The sequence below is a fragment of the Chiloscyllium punctatum genome, chromosome 36 (assembly GCF_047496795.1).
Source record: "Chiloscyllium punctatum isolate Juve2018m chromosome 36, sChiPun1.3, whole genome shotgun sequence".
Lineage (NCBI taxonomy): Eukaryota > Metazoa > Chordata > Chondrichthyes > Orectolobiformes > Hemiscylliidae > Chiloscyllium > Chiloscyllium punctatum.
In genome coordinates this window covers 67,674,568-67,688,865 of record NC_092774.1, presented here as the reverse complement: position 1 = coordinate 67,688,865, position 14,298 = coordinate 67,674,568, and the positions used below count along the sequence as shown (strand labels likewise).

At 45.2% G+C, this 14,298-nt stretch overlaps 3 protein-coding genes across 5 annotated transcripts in view; 1 reads left to right on the top strand and 2 right to left on the bottom strand.

The window, feature by feature from the left end:
* Positions 1 to 14,298, top strand: part of LOC140460630 (uncharacterized) — a 569,010-nt gene that overhangs the window by 349,903 nt on the left and 204,809 nt on the right. The window lies entirely within an intron of this gene.
* Positions 1 to 14,298, bottom strand: part of LOC140460633 (uncharacterized) — a 44,122-nt gene that overhangs the window by 22,271 nt on the left and 7,553 nt on the right. The gene's annotated exons all lie outside the window — the stretch shown is intronic.
* The window catches only part of LOC140460632 (uncharacterized), a 1,198,404-nt gene that overhangs the window by 1,181,022 nt on the left and 3,084 nt on the right, over positions 1 to 14,298 (bottom strand). The window contains exons 2-3 of one of the 3 annotated variants that reach the window (XM_072555250.1): positions 3,908 to 4,037; positions 2,682 to 2,806 (exon numbers count right to left, since the gene is read on the bottom strand). The exons of 1 other annotated variant lie outside the window; for it this stretch is intronic. In XM_072555250.1, coding sequence (XP_072411351.1) covers positions 2,765 to 2,806; positions 3,908 to 4,037 — 172 coding nt within the window. In that variant the 3' untranslated portion in view covers positions 2,682 to 2,764. Of the gene's footprint in view, positions 1 to 2,681; positions 2,807 to 3,907; positions 4,038 to 6,988; positions 10,558 to 14,298 lie in introns of those variants that run through there. One more of the 3 variants, XR_011954252.1, reaches the window with a different exon arrangement.

Here is a 14,298-nt window from a genome sequence, read left to right as displayed (position 1 = left end):
CCTTGATACTCAAGAACCTATCTATCTCAGTCTTAAATATCCTCAGTGACCTGGCCTCCACAGCTTTCTGTGGCAGTTAATTCCATAGATTCATTACTCTCTGGCTGAAGATGTTTCTCCTTATCTCCAACGTAAAGGGTCTTCCCTTTACTCTCAGACTGTGCCTCGAGCCCTAGTCTCTCCTCCCAATGGATAGATCTTCCCAACGTCCACTCTGTCCAGGTCGTTCAGTATTCTCTATGTTTCAATTAGATCTCCCCTGAGTGTGGGCCTGTTAAACAGCATGAACCAGACCCTTCACGATGAGATACAGCAGGGATTAGGTTCTACAAAGTGAGAAGCGAGGAAGAGTGTGTGGGATGGAGATTTTCAGCTTCTAGAGAGTAAGAGAGGAAGCAGAATTCACTAGAAATTAGAATTGATCGGATGGACTAATGGGCCAAGGAGTGGCAGATGGAGTTTAATTTAGAGAAATGTGAGGTTTTGCATTTTGGTCAAGCAATGCAGGCAGGACTGGTACAGTGAAGGGGAGTGTTGCAGAACAAAGTGAACTTGGAGTGCAGGTTCATAGCTCCTTGAAAGTGGAGTTGCAGGTAGACAGGATAGTGAAGAATGTGTTTGGTATGCTTTCCTTTATTGGTCAGAGCATTGTGTATAGGCATTGGGAGATCATGTTGTGGCTGTCCATTGGTAAGGCGACTTTTGGAATAGTGCATCCAGTTCTGGTCTCCCTGCTTTCGGAAAGAACTTCTGAAACTTTGAGAGGGATCGGAAAAGATTTGCGAGGATGTTGCTAAACTTGGAGGGTTTGAACTACAGGGAAAGGCTGAGTAGATCCAGGATATTTTCCCTGGAGCATCGGAAGCTGAGGGGCAGCCTTATAGAGGTTTATAACGGGCATGGATAGGGTGAATATCCAAGGTCTTTTCCCCAAGGTAGGAGAGTCCAAAACTACAGGGCATATGTTTGAGGTGAGAGGGGAATGATTTAAAAGGGCCCTGAGGGGCAACTTTTTCACGCAGAGGGTTGTGGATGTATGGAATGAGCTGCCAGAGGAAGTGGTGAGGCTGGTACAATTATATTTAAAATGCCTCTGGCTGGGTACATGAATAGGAATGGTATAGAACCATAAGAGCCACATGCTGGCAAATGGGACTAGATTAATTTCGGATATCTGTTTGGCACAGACGAGTTTGACCAAAGGGTCTGTTTCCGTGCTGTATGACTAATTGTCTTCGGTGAAAGCACAAGTGTGGTTGTGAAGACTGGAGGCTGGGAGCAGAAGAAGTTACAATGAAATATTTGATTTATGAGAGAGCAACTGAGTGAGTGTGGACATTTGGGATTTTGGTGGAAAGTGGGAATTCATTGCACTGTGGGGATCAAGCCCTCACTATCCAGTCATTTCAGCTGGTGGATGAGACTCGGCACTTCATGCAGGCAGTCAATCCAGATAATATTTTATAAATTCCTGCTTTGGAAATAGAAACAGTCTGAGTCAAGACTGAGATACAGGCAAACTCTGACCTCATACCTTTAATGCAATGTCTGAGCTGAGATGCCACCTTTTGTTGTAAAGCCTTATGTTATCTTGAGAGGGTGCCTTACAGGAAGTTCTGGGATTTCCATATTAATGATACCTGCAATCCATTCTAAAAGATGAAAGACTGAACAATCCCGATTTGTTCAATATATCATTTCAGTGGCAGGCCACAAATGTCTTTCCATAAATTCTGTGCCTTATGGTCTTATTCTCCACAACCACCTGATGAAGGAGCAGTGCTCCGAACGATTGTTCTTCCAAATAAACCTGTTGGACTATAACCCGCGATTTTTAACTGTGCCCAGGTTAGGGTGCATTGATCATGCTAAATTATGCATAGTGCCCAGTGATGTGCAGGTGAGGGTGGATTGGCCGTGTTATAGTACCCATCATGCCCAAGTAGGTGCAGGTTTGTGTGGGTTAGGCGTGCTAACTTACACATAGTGTTCAGGGATGTGCAAGGTAGGGTGGATTGGCCAAGGGATATGGGCCAAGTGCTGGCAAATCGGACTAAATTGTTTTACAATATCTGGTCAGCATAGACACATTGGACCAAAAGGTCTGTTACTGTGCGGTATATCCTAATGACTCTGGCTTTCTACTAACGTTTGCCACGTCTCTTCTGTTCAGTTTCTCTCTGGTGTCTGTGTTAATACCTTGATGTGTCTGGTTACTCCTCAAGATGCATTCCCGATTCATCCTGAATTGACACATTTTGTTTTGCTTCCCAAAATCAGACCTGCTCACTCTCAGCAGTATCCCAATGTTGTGAAAGATGTTAACTTTCAGGTGGAGTTATCCAATATATAAGTCTTGACGTTTTTACTGTTCTGATCTTGAATCAGCACCTTCAGAAGAATTACTTAGAGCGGAGTGAGAACGGGGAGGGGGAGTGGAGAGAGAGAGAAACAAAGAGAGGAGGATGTTGCTTTCAATTTTGTGGAATAACAAAAGAAAAGAATGCTCCACAGAAGGTAGAATACCTTGTTCTGAATTTCTACCCTGCACTGACAGTGTTGACTTTTGTAATTTCTTTTTCCAGAGTATTTGAAGATCCGAAGACAGAAGTTTCAAAATGAACAGATGAGGACCTTATGCCCGAAATGTTGACTCTCCTGCTCCTTGGATGCTGCCTGACCTGCTGTGCTTTTCCAGCGCCGCACTTTTCAACACTGACTCTCCCACGTCTGCGGTCCTCACTTTCACGTCAATATCTGACAGTCACTCAATCGATTGGAACAGCCACGATTTTTGATTACAATTCTGTGAGAAGGAGCAAAGCATTTTGGTTCCTATTTCAGTACATTTTCATGATCAGTGGGAGAGGAGGGGAGGGGAGGAGAGAGAAAACTCCAATCTGATTCACTCACGCCGGTTTTAGGGAAGGAAACTGCCGTTGTGGGAAAGGATTCACTCAATAGTCCCAGCTGCATCCTTTACCCGGTCTGGCCTACTCGTGACTCCAGACTCACAGCAGTCTGTTTCACTTCCCACTCCCCCCGTTCCCGGCCCCACACGTTAAGGCTGTACCGAGGATCCAATTACAAAGGGACAACTCTTTGCTGACCGATAGGAAAGAAAGTGAGGTGGGGTGGGGGGAGGGGGAGTGTGTGCACTTTGACCTTGTGCTGTTTAAAAAGCAGCTACTTTCTCTACATCTTTTTGCTGGGGGGGATCTGAAGCTGTAACAAAGTTGGGTCACAATAAAGATTACCTGAACTTACCGCTGGGCTCAGACTCTCATTGAAAGCTTTGAGCTCCAGATGGTTTTTTGTTTTAAAGCTGCTCATTTCTTTCAGCCTCCTGCCCTAAGTTTCCAATGTTATGTATCAGGTAGAGCAGTGAATGAGTAGCTAGTATCATTAAAACTTGTAATTTTTTTAGGAATGCAAGTACTGCGTTGTTTTATCAGCATTGTAAAGTTTCCTGCAAATGCAAATTCATCCCATGGACTTGTATGTGAGGGTGTTTTTGCATGTGTGTATGATGGAGTATGAGCCTGAGAGGGTGTGTGCAATGGTGGGTTTGTGAGTGTCTGAGAGAGGGTCTACGTGAGTGTGAGAGAGTGTAGGATGTAGTGGGGTCACCCAAGGTTATCCTCGTGGGTTCTGAACTTGGCCATCAACCTCTGCTCAGCCACTGGAAACAGTTAAGCAGTGACACAACCCACATCGGAGAGGACAGAGTGGCACTTGTCTCGCAGAAGGTGGGAGGCTCTGGATGCTATCATCCAGGGTAAACACACGCTGGAGGACCTTCAGCTCAGATAGATTCAGCTGGAAGCCAGGCTGCAGATACGGTGGTGGTGGTGGTGGGTGGGGGGGATCTTAACCCGACACTTTATTCTGGGAGACAGTCATTCACCTCAGGACAGCCTTCTGATTGGGTCAGGGATTGTTTCCGTTCTCTGCAGTTGCCAGTAGGAAGCCAGATGATATAGGTGTCTGTCTGGTGCCAGGATTCAGGAACCGAGAATGGATGGTGATGACTGTACCTGAGAAATGGCATATTTTTAAAATTAAGAATAGCTAAAATGATATATTCAGAAACATTATTAAAGCATGTTCAATTTTATAAGAAAGCTGCAGACATCTTTTGAAACTCGCATTGAAATATGTGCAGTTAGGCCACAGGTGAGGACAGGCTATAATGGGTGAATGGCCTATTCCTAGTCTTGTGAAATTGGCTCAGACTATGTCAAAAAAGAATCATAGAATTGTAGAGCACAGAAACAAAGCCTTCGGTCCCGACCAACCAGATATCCTAAATTAACCTAGTCTCATTTGCCAGCACTTTGCCCATATCCCTGTAAACCTTCCTGTTCATGTCCCCATCCAGATACCTTATAAATTTTGTAATTGTACCACTTCCTCTGGCAGCTCATTCAATTTACGCACCACTCTCTGCATGAAACAAGTTGCCCCATAGGACACTTCTAAGTTCCCCCCCCCTCACCCTAAACTACTTCTACTTCTGCTACTTCTGGACCTCCCCACCCCAGGGGAAATACCTTGTCTATTTATATTATCTATGCCCCTCATGATTTTATAAAACTCTACTCCCTCAGCCTTCAATACTCCAGGGAAAACAGCTCCAGCCTTTTCAGCCTCTCCCTGTAGTTCCAAACCTAACAACATCCTTATAAGTCATTTCTGAATCCTTTCAAGTTTCACGACATTCTTCCCACTGAGTGATCAATAGGCTGTGAACAATCTATTTTTGTTGGGGTGTAAGAGAGGGCATTTCTTCAGGCCAATTAACTTTCACACTGTTTTTCTTTCTAATCCGAGGTCACTCAAATCTTTCCCCACTTACCCTAAACCTTCTCGTTTAGGACCCACAACCCTGTGGAAAAGATATACAAACGTTGAGCAGCCGAACAAATGCAAAAGGGCTAAGAAGTCGAGCCACAGATGGGGAAAACAAAGTGGCCCCAGCCTTTTTTTCTCCTACTGGCATTTAGACACTTCAAATCTGTCAGTAATACCACCTACCAGGATCTCCAACGTCTCTGTGACAGCGAGCACTGCGCATGCTCCTCGGAGTCAGCAAAAAAACTACACCAGCTGCTCGGTGTCCGCGCACACGGCTCGCGCCCTTCTTTTGATGGACCAATAGGAAGCACTGGAGGACCGGAAGGAGGCTGATCCTCCTGCCAATCAGAGCGCCTCTATTGTCTGAATGCGGAAGTTGGAACATGAGCTTCGGAAGTTGCCGTTGTTGCTTCTGTCTGAATAAAGATTGAACTTCACCCTAGATTGCAACCTCCTTCCTCTTGTCGAACATCTGTGAGTACGGCACTCTCTTTTCTCACCCTATTTTCAATTTCTTTTCTAAATTCTGAGCTTCAGTTGTTGACTTGCAGCAACTGAAAGGAAATGGGGTGAATCGGGGGTTGGGGGAACAGACGTGCAAGCGTTGGTTCAGATCTGTGTCTCCATTGGCAAACGCATTACCACAATGTGATGATTTTGCCTTGGCTGTGGAAGAAAATGCAGAAAAAAGGTGCATTGTTTAAGTGGTGATAAATTGGGATGTGGACAAAGTGAGGACTGCACATGCTGGAGATTAGAGTCGAAAAGTGTGGTGCTGGAAAAGCACAGAAGGTCAGGCAGCATCCGAGGACCAGGATTGTTGGTGATTTGGACACGAGCCCTTCGTCAGGAATGATATGTGGATGTACAAAGGGGCCTCAACATCCTTCCACACCAGTCACTGCCAGTTGTCAGACAGGTGTGTAGCTAGCAAGCAATCAGCAAGGCAAGTGGTATATTAGCAAGAGTTCAGAATTCGGATGTCTTTCTGCGATCAGGCAGCCATTGAATATATTCAAGCCTGCGTTCATCTGATTTCTGAACAACAAAAAAGTGGATGGTGATGGGGGAAGGCAAAAATAATGGTTTTAAGACCAGTACAGAACAGTTACACAGTCATACAGCTCAGAAACAGACACTTCAGTCCAACTAGTCCATGCTGAATATATTCACAAACTAAGCTAGTCCCATGTAGTTTGGCCCATATCCCTCTGAACCTTTCCTACTCAAGTACTTATCCAAATGTCTTTTAAATGTTGTTACTGTACCTATATCCACTACTTCCTTAGGACATTGATTCCACACACAAACCACACTCTTTCAAAAAAAGGTGTTCCTCATGTCTTTTTAAAATCTTTCTCCTCTCTCCTTAAAAGTTTGCTCCCTAATCTTGAAACCCCCATCTGAAGGAAACAGCACCAGCCACTCACCTCATTGACACCCCTCTTGGTTTTATAAACTTCTCAACTTCCTGTGCTCCTGTGAAAAAAGTCCCAGCCTATCTACTCAGATGTAGGTATATTCATATCCAGTTATGATCTGTTCCGTGCTGGTGCATGCTCAAAAGACCAAATGGCCGACGCCTGCTCTCAATTCTCTCACACTATGTCCAAGACAGCAAGAGACCATAAAACATAAGAACAGAAATTAGACCATTCAGCCCATCAGGTCTGCTCATACCACACAACCGTGGTTGATAAGTTTCTCAACCTCATTCTCCCACTTCCTCCCTGTAACCCTTGATCCCCTTGATACTCAAGAACCTATCTATCTCAATCTTAAATACCCTCAGTGACCTAGCCTCCACAGCCTCATGTTGCAATAAATTCCACGGATTCACCACTCTCTGGCTGAAAAGTTTCTCCTCATCTCCCTTCTAAAAGGTCTTCACTTTTCTAGTCTCTATCAGGTCTGGTCTCGCCCACCAATGGAAACATCTTCCCAATGTCCACTTTGTTTAGGCCTTTCAATTATATCTCCCCTGAGTGTGAGTGTGGGGCTGTGTTATGGACTAAGCCAGACCACTCAAAACATTCTTAAGCAGGCAGCCCCAGACCATAACTTTGCAATTTGATTTGGTAAGTGTACAGTGAAAATTACCTGGAGTAAGTTAGCTCGGTTGACTACTAGATTTCAAAACAGACAAAAATTTATTCACAAAATTACACAATGAAACACAAAGATCAGAATAAAGAACCGCTACAGAACTCAACCTTGCCAACTAGACTCAGTTATGCTGTTCTGAATATACACAACAGTCCCAATAAGCCAACTCCCTTTGAAAACCAGTATAAATGGAACACATTGAAGTTGAGAGGCAGAAAAGAGCCATCAGATCGTGAAAGGAACATCTTCTAGGACAAATCTACATCACTAAGGGACTTCATAAGCCTAGCATTTAAATACCTAAGAATACCAATACCGACAAACAGACATAGCTAAATTGATAAACTAATTGTACCATCAGCCCGATCTGCAGTTTGTCCAACTGGTCCCTTCAGTCATTCTGTCAAGGAATACCTGGATCTCTTCTTGTATCTCAGTAATATTGCCAGTGAGATCGGGAATGCCCATAGTGCATTTATCTTGGACAATCGTGCAGACCTCGCCCTCCTGGGCAAGTATATAATCTAAGGCATACCAATTCTGATCGTTCCAACCTCAGGGTACTCTGCATTCCCCAGCCTATCGGGTGTCCTGTATTGTCACCCAGTCCCTTGGGATCCTTCCAGTTGGAGCAAGGTTGGCTGAGACCGACCGCTGCATCTTCCTCAGATGTAGGTTCCATCGACTTGTCCACTGGCCAGGACAAGGTACTGTTGTGGGAACAAGGGCTCCGATAGTGACCTCATGAGGGACATCTTTGCCATCAAGGAAAAGGAAATTGGTAGCTTTACCTTAGCTGAAGAAATAATAGTCTGGTTTGGTGTATATTAGGGAGAGTTTGTCAAAATAGGTTACTGAAATGTTACAGAAGGGGGTCTGGTCAGGTCTACAGGAGTAAAGGGTCGACGTTTTGCGAGAGGAGTTGCTTGAGCGCTGTAAAAAATGGGCCAAGTGACTCGAGCACTCGCACTGTATGGGAGACAATGGTCCTCAGAATGCTGTTCCCATTGGGATCTCCCTTAGCTCTATTGTACATGGTCTTAGTGACAGTATCAGATTCTGAAAAGAGAAAAGGCCTATAAATGCGCAAGGGAAGGGTTCCATTCCAGGTCCATGTGCCGCATAAGGCCTGTTGTACCCCAGTCAGTGTTACACCAGCTGTTTGTATACACAGACCGGAGGTGTTGGAAAGTGATATTTCTCTTCGCAGGGTCGGCAGTAGGAATTCTGATGAATAGATTGGAATCGGGACTGGGGACGGGGCAAGTAAGTCATCTCCCGATAGAGAGGAATAACATACTACTGCCTCTGGGGTGAAGAGCATTCTGTGGGCCTGTATAAATAAGTTGTTTGTGGATTGAGGAGTTTCCCCTATCAGGCTTCCCTTTTCTTGAGTCAGCCCGCCCTGCAAAAAGGAATGGAGTTCCTGGGCGCCCTTAAAATATTTACCATACTAACAGGGTTGATCATTTTTATCCTCACTAGGCTTGTGTCTGCAGGTAAAATCAAAAAGACATGTTCGGTAACGACATGGTACCTCCCACTGATTTCTACTGTCCAGATGGACCATCTGGTCTTTCTGATGTAAGAGTCCATTGCAATAATCAATCTTCATCATGTTCCATACATCAAAGGCATCTGGTCCGGTGCACTGGACGACATCTCCTCAGCATGGGTGGTGGATAATCTCTGATCATTCCTGGTCGCATCCATACTTAGTGGCTTTCCCCATCAGGATGTTGTACGTGATCAGAAAGCTGAGGAGATAAGCGATCCCCCACATGTCCCTCCTCTTACTTCAAGTATCTGTAATAAGATTAACATTAGAACAACAGCAAAATTCAAAAACCAAACTGGACAGGTTCCACTCCTTTTGTTGGGATTCCAGTATTCTCTCCTCCTCTTCACCTCTTTTGATTGGTGTGGTCAATCAATTTACAATGGTGCAGTTGGACCCAAGCTGAGCACCCAGCGACTTTGACCGCTGTAGGGGTTGGGAGTAAAACCTGGAAGGGGCCATCCCAACGAGGTTGGAGACCTTTGCGAGTCCAGTTCTTGAGAAGCACCAACGAACCAGGCTCTACCCGTGATGAGGCTGAAAGGGAGGGAACATCGCTGTAGGCCGCACGCTCCTGGGAGTAAAAGGCACGCATAACACTAGTTAGAGCAAGAACATAACCAATGATTGCTTTGGTCACGTGGTGGAAGTGGACTGAGAAGGGAGCCGAATCGTTCCAAGGGGTACGGAGAGGGTGACCAGAGAGACTCTCAACTGGAGACAGTCGTGTCTTGCCCGCAGACACAGATTGCATCTGGAATAAAGCCACAGGGATTAGCATAACCAGGACAGGCCAGACTTTACCATTAATTTGACAAGTTTAGTCTTGAGTCTGGTTAAAACATTGAACAAGGCCGGCCGCCTGAGGATGATAAGCACCATGCAGTTGCCGACAAATACAAAGCTGGCAGAGTTCTCCGTTAATATTACCTACAAAGTGTGGTCCATTGTCCGAGCTAATGCACGCAGGTATACTGAAGCGGGGAATTATTTCCTTAAACAAAATCTTCACCACAGTCTCAGCAGTAGCGTTAGGAGGAGGGTAGGCTTCAATCCACTTAGAAAAGACATCAACAATAAGCAAAACATATTTATAGCACTGACATTTCTACAACTCAATGAAGTCCAGTTGAAGTGTCTCCAAGGGACCCTCCAGCAAGGGAATTCTCATAGAGATACTTGAACTAAGAGGTTGGGGATTGCCTACCCACTGACCTTCTTGATCACATACAACATCCTGATCGGGAAAGCCACTGACTGAGTATCGATGCGATCTGGAACGATCTGAGATTATTCTGATGTCATCTGGTGCACCAGACCAGACGCTTTCAATGTGGTGTCGCTTGAGCGATGGCATGAGCTGCCAGAGGAAGTGATGGGTGCTGATGTGATGACAAGTTAATAGGCTCCTGGATGGGCATCTGAATTTGAAGGGTTCAGATGGGTCAAAGCCAAGTGATGGTAAACTGGAGTCATAGAGATGTACAGCACAGAAACAAACCCTTCGGTCCAACTCGTCCTTGCTGACAAGATAGCCAACCCAATTTAGTCCCAGCTGCCAGCATCTGGCCCATATAGAGGCCAAGTGATGGCAAATGTGACTAGATTAATTTAGGATATCTGGGCAGGTTGGGCCAACGGGTCTGTTTCCTTGCTGTGTGACTCTAATTGTCTTCAGTGAAAGCAGAAGTGTGGTTGTGAAGACTGGACTTCCAGAGCATGTTTTGCCCTGACTGGGAAGCAGAAGAGTTTGACTGAAGTGTATTGGTGTTAATGCCTTGATGTCTCATTTTGCTCCCACCTTCCCGGGGTCGTTAACCATTTTGTGTCTGGTTCTTCCTCAAGAAGCTGCATTGCAGGTTCACCCTGAATTGACACACTTTTATTTTGCTTCACAAAAATCAGACTTGCTCACTCTCAGCAGTATCCCAGTGTTGTGAAAGATATTAACTTTCAGGTGGAGGTATCCAAAATTCAGAGAGATGTCAGTCTTGATGTTTTTGCTTTTCTGCCCCTGCAAGATCCTGAATCAGCACCTGCAGGGGAATTAGTTAGAGCGGAGTGAGAACAGAGGGGAAGGGAGAGTGGGATGGTGCTTTCAATTTTGTAGAACAACAAAAGAAAAGAATATCTCACAAAGTAGAATTGCTTGTTCTGAATTTCTACCCTGCACTGATAGTGATGACTTTTGTAATCTGTTTTTAACAGTGTATTTGAAGATCTGAAGACTGAAGCTTCAAAATCAACAGAGGAAGGGCTTATGCCCGAAACATTGACTTTCCTGCTCCTCTGATGCTGCCTGACCTGTTGTGCTTTTTCAGCGCCACACTTTTCAACACTGACTCTCCAGCGTCTGCAGTCCTCACTTTGACGTCAACGTCTAACAGTCACTCAATCCATCGGGACCGCAACGGTTTTCAACTATGATTCTGTGAGAAGGAGCAAAGCGTTTTGGTTCCTGTTTGAGTACATTTTCAGCATCAGTGGGACTGGATGAGAGACCCTACTGTTACAGCGCAGTGTGTGTGGAGCCTGAAACAGTTATACGGCCTGGGAAGAGGAATTCACGGTGGGGAGGGGCTCCACACGCATTTGTGTGTAACTGAAGCTTCAGCCGTGGAGAAACCCGAGGAATTCAGCCCAGTGGAGAAACGGTGGAAGTGTGGCGACTGTGGGAAAAGCTTCCGTGTCCCATATGTCCTGGAGGTGCAGTCACACTGGGGAGAGCCCGTTCCCCTGTCCCGTCTGCGGGAAGGGCTTCAGCACTTCCTCCACCCTGCTAACCCACCAGTGGATCCCACTGGGGAGACGCCCTTCAGCTATTCCTCCACCCTGCTGAGACACCAGCGGGTCCACATGGGGGAAGAGGCCCTTCATGTGTCCCGAGTGCGGGAAGAGATTTACCCAGGCCTCCAACCTGCTGACCCACCAGCGGATCCACACAGGAGAAAGGCCCTTCAGCTGCCCCCTGTGCGGGAAGGGCTTCACCAGCTCTACCAATCTCCGGAGGCACCAGCGAGTTCATTTACCATCGCAGGGGGATTGAAGGCGCGATGGCTGAGTGGCAGTATCAACTGGACTATCAACCCAGTTCCAGGGGCTCCCGGGTTTGAATCCCAGTGCAGATGGTGCGATACAGGGTATGGGTTGAAATTGCTGAGTGAGGCAACACTTCCTCTGGGTTAAGGCTGTACCAAGGATCCAATTACAAAGAGACAACTTGGTGGTGACCAAAAGTAAAGAAGTGAGGTGGGTTGGGGGGTGATGGGGTAGCGTGTGCGCTTTGACCGTGAGCTGTTTAAAAAGCTGCTACTTTTTCTCTGTCTTTTTGCTGAGGGGGTTTGAAGCTGTAACAAAGTTGGATCTCAATAAAAGTTACCTGAATTTACCCCCTGGCTCAACTCTCATTGAAAGCTTTGAGCTCCGAGAATACTTGGGTGAGAGCCAAGATATGCAATATCTCCATGTATAATAATGAAGTAGCTCATTTATTCTGAAATTATTTCAATTAGTTGGTCAATTGCCAAATAATAGCTGCATAACTGTTGTCAATATTGATACCCAGGAAAGCTATTTTGTTTAGTATATTTCCTTTGTAAAGATCTTATCTAAATTATAAAATGAATGTATTTTCATCTGAAATAAAATTTGCAGTGTTTTATTAAATGGTGAAAGTAACTTTGCACTTAATTGCTCCGTTTGGGATTAAACATTATGACTTAAATTATGAAAGATCACTTTTATCTATGGTGAGTCTATTAACAAACAAATGTTGTCATTTGCTCTCAAGTTAGCTCAGATTCAATTTGAAATTCTTGAATGATTTGAATAAGGGGTAAAAAATAAATATTTATTGCACTTTTCTGAAATTCTCTGCACTGCCATTGTATTTGGTTAAATAAATTATGTATCTCTCTTCGTAACTTTGATATCACCACAAATCTTAGGAACCCCATCGAGGACAAACAAAAGTAGAAAGTAGGAGACAACAGCTTCGCTTCACTTGGAGGTCACCACTGATGTTCCCTAGCCAGGTAATGAAACGTCTGGATATCAAACCTACACCCTAAACATTCTACTTTGCTGAAAGACTGCACAATCTGCAGGCAGTCAATACATGTAATATATTGTAAATTCCACTTTGAAAATAGATAATAGGTCCACTACTTTTTGGATGTGAGCATAAGTGGAATAGTAAGCAAGTTTGCTGATGACACCAAAATTGGAGGTGTAGTGGACAGCGAAGGAGGTTACCTCAGATTACAATGGGATCTTGATCAGATGGGCCAATGGGCTGAGAAGTGGCAAATGGAATTTAATTTAGATAAATGTGAGGTGCTGCATTTTGGGAAAGCAAATCTTAGCAGGACTTATACACTTAATGGTAAGGTCCTAGGGGGTGTTGCTGAACAAAGAGACCTTGGAGTGCAAGTTCATAGCTCCTTGAAAGTGGAGTTGCAGGTTGACAGGATAGTGAAGATGGTGTTTTGTATGCTTTCCTTTATTGGTCAGAATATTGAGTACAGGAGTTGGGAGGTCATGTTACTGCTGTACAGTTGGAATAGTACAATTCTGGTTTCCTTCCTATCAGAAAGATGTTGTGAAACTTAAGGGTTCAGAAAAGATTTACAAGGATGTTGCCAAGACTGGAAGATTTGAGCTATAGGGAGAGACAGAACAGGCTGGGGCTGTTTTCCCTGGAGCGTCAGAGGCTGAGGGGTACCCTTATAGAGGTTTATAAAATCATGAGGGGCATGGATAGGATAGATAGAAAAAGTATTTTCCCTGGGGTGGGAAAGTCCAGAACTAGAGGGCATAGGTTTACAGTGAGAGGGGAAAGATATGAAAGAGACCTAAGAGGCAACCTTTTCACTTAGAGGGTGGTACGTGTATGGAATGAGCTGCCAGAGGAAGTGGTGGAGGCTGGTACAATTACAACATTTAAAAGGCAACTGGAGGGATATGGGCCCCGAGCTGGCAGGTGGGACTAGATTGGGTTGGGATATTGTGCACAGGGATGTGCAGGGTAGGTGCATTAGTCAGGGGTAAATGTTATGCAATAGGGGTAGGGGAATTGTGTGGGTGGGTTTACCCTTCGGAGGATCGGTGTGTAGTCTTTGGGCTGAGTAGCCTGTTCCCACACTGTGGGGAGTCTCTGAACGGGAAGGGATTTTTGTAAACTGTGCAAGGTAACGTAGGCGTAGTGCGGGGGCCTGCTGTTGGCCTTGCTCCGCCCCTTGCTCCTCCCCCTGTTGTTGAGCTGTCTAACAAACAGCTACTCTTTCTCTGCCTTTTTGCTGGGGGGATCTGAAGCTGTAACAATGTTGGGACGTAATAAAGGTAACCTGAACATTCTGCCGGATTCAGGCTCTCATTGAAAGCTGAGAGCTCCAAGCGGTTTTTGTTTTAAAGCTGCTCATTTCTTGCAGCCTCCTGCACTAAGTTTCCAATGTTGTGTATCAGATGGAGCAGTGACTGAGTAGCTGGTTTCGTTAGAGAGAATGGCCAATTCACCGAGAGAGAGAATTGGGACCAGCGTTGAACAGATCATGACTGGATATGGATCTACCTGCATCTAGGTGGATGGGCTGAGACTTTTTCACTGGCACATAGGAGGTGGAGAGGTGACCTTATCAGGGTTTACAAAATCATGAGGGGAGAGATGAGGTGAACGACGGGTATCCTTCCCCTAGGGTTGGGGTTTCAAGATTAGGGAGCAAATTTTGATGGTGACAGGAGAAAGAGATTTTAAAAAGACTTGAAGGCCACAATTTTTT